Source organism: Neomonachus schauinslandi, unplaced genomic scaffold (assembly GCF_002201575.2).
Source record: "Neomonachus schauinslandi unplaced genomic scaffold, ASM220157v2 HiC_scaffold_2151, whole genome shotgun sequence".
Taxonomy (NCBI): Eukaryota; Metazoa; Chordata; class Mammalia; order Carnivora; family Phocidae; genus Neomonachus; species Neomonachus schauinslandi.
Window position 1 is genome coordinate 1 of NW_025410841.1, and position 6,168 is coordinate 6,168.

The 6,168-nt window shown below is 64.1% G+C and overlaps 1 protein-coding gene across 3 annotated transcripts; it reads right to left on the minus strand.

Moving 5' to 3' along the window:
* Nucleotides 1-31: 31 nt before the first annotated feature.
* LOC123323903 (kinesin-like protein KIFC2) lies at nucleotides 32-6,146 on the minus strand. 3 transcript variants are annotated; one of them, XM_044912437.1, is made up of 19 exons: nucleotides 6,048-6,146; nucleotides 5,685-5,856; nucleotides 5,378-5,447; nucleotides 5,034-5,194; nucleotides 4,775-4,913; nucleotides 4,486-4,610; nucleotides 4,337-4,402; nucleotides 4,120-4,248; nucleotides 3,628-3,705; nucleotides 3,397-3,511; nucleotides 3,210-3,319; nucleotides 2,687-2,795; nucleotides 2,441-2,598; nucleotides 1,502-1,606; nucleotides 1,299-1,420; nucleotides 1,083-1,206; nucleotides 831-960; nucleotides 472-728; nucleotides 32-382 (listed from the first exon to the last, which is right to left on the minus strand). In XM_044912437.1, the coding sequence occupies exons 2-19, from the start codon at nucleotides 5,781-5,783 to the stop codon at nucleotides 128-130; spliced, it is 2,352 nt and encodes a 783-aa protein (XP_044768372.1). In that variant the 5' UTR covers nucleotides 5,784-5,856; nucleotides 6,048-6,146; the 3' UTR covers nucleotides 32-127. The 3 variants fall into 3 exon arrangements, with proteins under 3 accessions (XP_044768372.1, XP_044768371.1, XP_044768370.1); XM_044912436.1 differs by having other exon boundaries at nucleotides 3,397-3,499; nucleotides 5,369-5,447; XM_044912435.1 differs by having other exon boundaries at nucleotides 5,369-5,447.
* Nucleotides 6,147-6,168: the final 22 nt, after the last annotated feature.

Here is a 6,168-nt window from a genome sequence, read left to right on the forward strand (position 1 = left end):
TAAATATTCATGGGGCAAGGGAACCAATTCTGGGCTGGGGGGGGGGGGCAGCGGGCCCCCAGAGGTCAAGGAGGTTGTGAGGGTGTAAGAGCTCTGCTGCCTCCGCCCGCAGAGGCGCGACTCCAGACTACGAGGGCATGTTCTTATGGGTCCCAAGGGCCGAGCTGGAGTCGCTCTCTGGGCCGGGACTTGGAGGGCTGCCGGGGGACGGCGTGGGAGTGCAGGGGGTCCCGGTGAGTGGTGTGTCGGTGCTGAGGGAAGAGGACGTCCCAGAGCGCGGGGCCCTGCAGCGCCGGGCTGGCCCCAGCTCCACTTGGCCCACTCGCTCGGCGAACTTCAGCGAGCACACGGTCTCGCCCAGATCCTCGGGCCGCGTGGAAATCTGCGGGGAAGCGGCGCAGGTGGGCGGGCCCTGAGCGGGCGGCGCCTGGCTTGCAAACCACCCCGTGCCTGCCGCAGCCCGAGGCCCACCTGCAGCAGCAGAACCGCGGTAGCGCCAGGTCCCAGCGCAGGCTGCAGAAGGCGCGTGAGCTGCGAATCGCGGAAGGGCACGTGTGGCCGGCGGGCCCGCAGCGCGGCCATCACGCCCCCCAGGGCCAGCAGCGAGCGATTGATAGTCCGGGCCTCCCGCAGACGCTGGGCGCCGTCTCGGTCTCCCCGCGACGTGCTGGCCGCCCCCGCCTTCCAGGCACGCTCGGATCCGGCCAGGTCCACCAGGTGCAGGGTGCCTGCAGGGGCGAGCAAGCCCGACGTGGAGGGAGCCCTGGTCTCGGGTGCTGCGAGCTCTCCCCGCCCCCCCACCCACGGGGCTGAGGTGCGCGCCTCGGTACCCGCAGTGCCTGGCCCGCGAGGTGGGGACGCCGTGCGTAGTGTCAGCGTGACCAAGGCATGGGACCGAGAGCTGTGCCGATTCTTGCTGGTGGCGGCGGTGGCCCGGTTGCTCCTCCCCAGGCTCAGCATCTGGAGGGCGGAGCAACAGGACCTACCTGCTGCAGGGTCTGCGTCCCTAGGCGGGAGCACAGACGGTGCCTTGGAGAGCGCCTGGGAGGGGGAGGGGCTGCGTTGCCGCTGGGCAGCCTTACCTGGTGCAGGGTCTCCAGGTTGGGCACATCCCAGTAGGTGAGGCCAGCCACCTGAATGCCCCCCTGGCCTGCTGGGCCCTGCCTCACGGCCAGGCGCTCTGGAGGCCCTGGGGCAAGGAGGTCCCTGGTGAGAAAGGGAAGGGCTTGGTTTCTGAGGTTCCCCTGGTAACTGGAAGAGCACAGGGTGAGGACAAGGTGCTGTAGAATGACCCTGACCTGACAGCCTCATTGTAGATCTCCACCATGCTGAGAGTCACACGGTGTTGCCCTCCGGTCCCCATCTCCTGGAACAGTGACTGCAGTGCCCTAGGAGCTATGCCAGGGTCCTCAGGTGGGCCCTGGGGACGGGGTGGGGTGCCACATCAGACTCACATCCCAGCCCCTGGCCCCAGGAGCCACCCCGGGTCTCCCCTTCCCACCTCCATACTGTAGGTCTTCCCCGTGCCCGTCTGACCATAGGTGAAAATGCAGACACTGTAGCCTCGGAGGCAGGACAGCACAGCTGGCTCCAGCTCCCGGAAGACCTAGGGTCGGAGTGGGGGGGAAGGGTCCTAAGTCCCAGGACCCGGGACACAGTGCGAATGAAGCTTGATTCCCCGGGGAGGGCGGCTCTAGGAAGCCAGGCACTCCTCACACTGTGTCCCTGTGAGGCCAACACAGGTCAGAATCTCTGCTAGGCGTCTCCCTTACTCCATCGCCTCTATTTCCTGAGCTTTGGAAGTTCTAATGCCAAAGTCTATGTAGACAGCGACAGGGAGCATATGAAGCAAGGTGGGGAGCTGGGCCTGGCAAGAAAGGGGAGGAGGGAAGGAGAGCGGGATCTGTAGTGGGCTCTCAGGAGAGCACTGAGGCTGGAAACCACCCACTCGCCCTTGCGCCCGACTGCCTCCTTGGCCACAAGGCATGGAGGGGAGCCTGCCCTCACAGCCAGCCCACTCCACCAAGGCTGAAAGAGTAAGCAGCCGGCAAGCCCGGAGGAAGGTGGTTACAGCACTGTCCCCACCCTAGCCACGCTCTGCAGCCAGCTCTCTGAGCAGTGGCTATCATCTCAGACAAGTTCATTTTCCTTAGTTTCCTGGTAAAAAAAAGTTAGTTTTTAAAATGTTAACCTTTCCGTTAAACCAGAAGGCTTATTTCCACTAGAACTGCAGAGCTTGGTGAAAGAATGTAAAGGGAAAATTCTGGAAAGAAAGGAGGTGCCCAGCTAGGCTGTCATTCCTGCCTCCCAGAACCTCCTGCTCCCTTCCCTTCTCTGGAGTTCAGCCACCGGGAAGGCAGATGAAGGGGAACCCAGAGCCTCTTCTGACTCAGGGGCAGTATGAGGGAAGGACAACACAGGCGCGAGGGCAGACCATCACCTCCTCCTGGCTGGCCTCTGGAGAGAAGACCCAGTCCAGGCGGAAGCGACGCTGGCGCCCTCGATAGCAGGTGGTGACCGTGCCACTGGGCCCAGGCTCCGAGCTCACCAGGCTGGAGGGTGTCCCTGGCCTCAGCCGACACAGCACACGGATATTTCCTGGGATGGAGATCACATCAGTGGGCTGCCTCCCGGGCCCTAAAGCATGGGGAGGCCCCACTTCCTCCACTTTCCAAGCCTGCCATACCCTTGAGCTCCAGCAGCCGCCCTGGGCATCCAGTTGGGGGCCCCTGCTGCTCCTCAGGGAGCTGAGTCCCAGCCCCGCCAGCTGACAGCGCCCCCAGGGCCCAGGACACCTGGTGGAATAGGGATGTGAGGAAGTGGGTGCAGTCGAGGAGCTTGAGGGGGGGGGTGCTGCTGAGGACATAATTTTCAGTGGCTTTGGGCCCCTAGGAGCATCATTCGTGGGCCCAGGATGGAGACCCAGAACCTGAGGAGAATCAGGGAAAAAGACATCTGTCTCCTCCGGGGTTGGCAATCCTGTGAGGGGTTTACTGTCACCCCAGTTTGCACCGACAGAAATGAGACCCAGAAATGAGATCACACCTAAGGTGTATGAGATCACAAGCTGTTCTGATTCCAGAGCCTACCACCTCCATTACAGCAGAGAGCTCCCCGGGGTGGAAAGAAAAAATAAGGGTTCCCCACAGAAGAATAGTGACCAGGCTGCCCAGAGACCATGTTCTGGAGAGGGGGCAGATGGTCCTGACCTGACCCCGGGCCTCACTGAGCGAACACTGACAGCTCTGGGTAAATGTGCTGACCAGTCCTCGGAGGTCCCCACAGCCCTGACGCAGGCTGGCCATCCGTGCCCGAAGTCCTGGCAGGGAGAGTTTGTTGTGAGGGAGAGCCCTGACCCCATGGCCTTCCCGTGAGCCCTCTGGTCCCAGCCCTTACCTGCCAGCCGCCCATGCATCTGCTGCAGCTCCCTTCTACAGTTCTGCTCAGTGTCCTGCTGGAGCTGCCGAAGGGCCCCCCGAAGGCCCTGCAGCTGCACCTCCTGCACCCCCAGCTGTCCCACCCAACCCCACCCTTGTCACTGAGGAAACAGGGCACTTACCAGGCCCTGCCTCAGATTCCCTGCCTCCCAGTGCCCCAGCCTTCCCGGCCCCTGGGCTCAGTGCCCACCTGGACTTGAAGTGCTTCTGTGGTGTCCTGGGCTTCCTGAAGCCGGCTCTGGAGCTCCACCAATGCCTCTGCCTCCTCCTGCAGGAAGGGTGGGAGCCAGGTCAGCTGTGGAGCCAGGAGAGAACTAAAGGAGGGGCATGCCAGCAGCCCCATTGGGCTGGATGGGGACATCAATTTGAGAGGGGCAGGCACAGCTCGTCATGAATCCACGTCTCCCAACTTTATACAGGACTCCTTCCCCCAAGTCCCTCTTCTCTCCTGGGGTCAGTCACTTGGAAAGCCCCAGGACAGGGCAGAGATGTTCTCCCATGGGCATTGGTCTCCTTGCAAAGACCATCCCAGGGCCTGTCCACCCCCCTCCCTCCCCATCCCGGGCTCTGGTCCTGAAAGGTCAGAGAGGGTTCCACCAGCATTAGATCCTGGGCAGTGTTGCAGGTAGCCAGGTGTTCAGGAGCCCCAGACTGCAGGAGAGGTAGCAGCCAAGGAGGATACCTGGGGGGCCCTGGTGGAGGGGCCAGGGCCCCAGTGTAGCAGGAGGTCCCGAGTGAGGCTCAGGCTCTGTTTCAGAGCCTCATTCTCCAGGGTTAGATGCTGAACCCTTTTCTCTGAGTCTGTTGCCCCCTGGTGGAGAGAGAAGCCCTCAAGACTCACCTGAAAGTTGGGGCCACCTCTCTTGTCACCCTCCTGGAGCCCCACCCCGCAACCTTACCACTCCCAGGCGCAGCCGGCCCAGCTCCTCCTCCTGCAGTTCTAGTTGCTGCTTCAGCTCCTCTAGCTGGGAAGGAGGGAGGGGCACAGGGTGGAGCATCTCCTTCCAATCCCTCCACCCCAGTCCCTGTTGCCTTCTGGACCCCTTACCTGTCCGAGGATGAGCTGCTCCAGCCGCTGCCAAGCCCTCTGGTCCTCCTCCAACTGCGGAGGGTTCTGCCCTTGGGCCTCATCCCTTGGTGAAAGGGAAGGGCTCTCTTCTTGAGATGGGGATCCTGGGGTGGGGTGGACCAGTTAAGACTGATGAGGCCCCTAACCTGAAGGAGAGGACACCTCGGCAACAAGGCTGGGCATGGGACCCCGAACTGCAGGCCACTCAGTTTCTGTGGGCTTCACTCCTTCCACACACTCCCTTTACAATTCACTACTCCTTACGCACCAGCAGGAGTGGGGCACTGCCCCTCCGAGGCTGGCTCAGTCCCCTGGGACAGGGCCTGCCTTCCCCTGGGGCTCCGAATCCATGCCAGGAGGGCCAAGAGCTGACCAGTCACCGTCAACAGTGGGGGGACATCGCTCGGCTGTAAAGGACATAGAAGAACCAGAATAGAGGAGACGGAGGTGATGACACGCACGGAGAGACCAAAAGGACTGTGGAGAGAGTATGGATCAGCTGGAGAAGGACCTTCAGCCCCGCTCACCTTGGTCAGGTCAGGAGGATTCCCGAAGCTCTCTTCCGCCCCCAGCTGGACGGAGAGGAACTCAGCAAGACGCACGAGAGCCTCTTCCAGGGAGACCTCGGTAGGGCGGCCTTCGGCTCCCTCTTCCGGCCCATCCTCAGATTCGGAGCAGCCAGTGAGGCCTGGTAGCGGGAAAGCGAGGCTTGTGGCTCACGTGTCGGAGGCCTGGCCAACAGAAGGCACCTCCTGGGCCCCTCCCTCCCAGAGAGGTCACGGGCACCCCTTCCTCTCTCGGACGGCGGGGTTCCCTCCTGGCCCCGGGGACGCAGCGCTCCCGGCTCACCGACAGCACTTACCGACCAGGCCTGTCAGCTCGGTCCACAGCTCTGCCGGGGGCTGGTCGGGGCGGCGGCGACCACGCTGGCAACCCGCACTCTGGGGAGAGAGCAGCGGGACCTCTGAGGGTTCAGTAAGCAGCCTGGGGGGCCCCCTCCCTCCGAGACCCGGGCCAAGGGAGTTGAGGTCTCCGCTTCCAACAGCACAACAGAGGCGGGGTCCTCCGCACCGCCCCCCCACCCCAGCGTCAGCGCCCTGGGAACGTGCGCTGCGCGGGCCCGCAAAACCCGCTCTCAGGAAGGGGGCCGCCGGACGTGCTGCGCCCGCTCTGCTCACCTGGGCGGGGTCCCCGGGGTCGCCGGCCGCCGCAGCCCCGCCATCCCTACGAAACAGGCTGTAGAAGATGTAGATGAGCAGCGAGTAGAAGGCGTACATGGGAGCGCGGGGCGGCAGAGGGCCCCGCTTCGCGCCGCCCCGCGTCCCAGCGCCCCGACTCCGCGCCCGCGAGCTGCAAAACCGGTGCGCATGCTCGGGGAGGCCGCCCCCACGGCCCCGCTCCCGCGGGTGGGGGCCGCGCGCCCGAGGAAAGGGGGTGCCGGGAACAGGAGCCCCCGGGGCCACACCCGGACACCTGCCCCGCGCCTCCCACCCCTACTTCACTGAGACCCCAGGCTGAGAACGCCCACGGCCTCCACGCACCACCTCCTCGGAATCCTTCCCAGCCTTCCGCGGAGGACCCTATCGCCCTCGCCCCTTAAAGCCCGCAGCTGGTAGGAGGCCAAGCTCCCATCCCCACATTACCCCTCCCCTCATAGCCCCG

Excerpts from the sequence above, each read along its gene's own strand:
- LOC123323903 (XM_044912435.1), bottom strand. The coding sequence starts at position 5,783 with ATGTACGCCTTCTACTCGCTGCTCATCTACATCTTCTACAGCCTGTTT. Across the intron at positions 2,599-2,686 it reads GCGGCTGCTGGAGCTCAAGG|GAAATATCCGTGTGCTGTGT; the intron begins GTATGGCAGGCT and ends TCTCCATCCCAG. Across the intron at positions 961-1,082 it reads ACCTGGAGACCCTGCACCAG|ATGCTGAGCCTGGGGAGGAG; the intron begins GTAAGGCTGCCC and ends TCCGCCCTCCAG.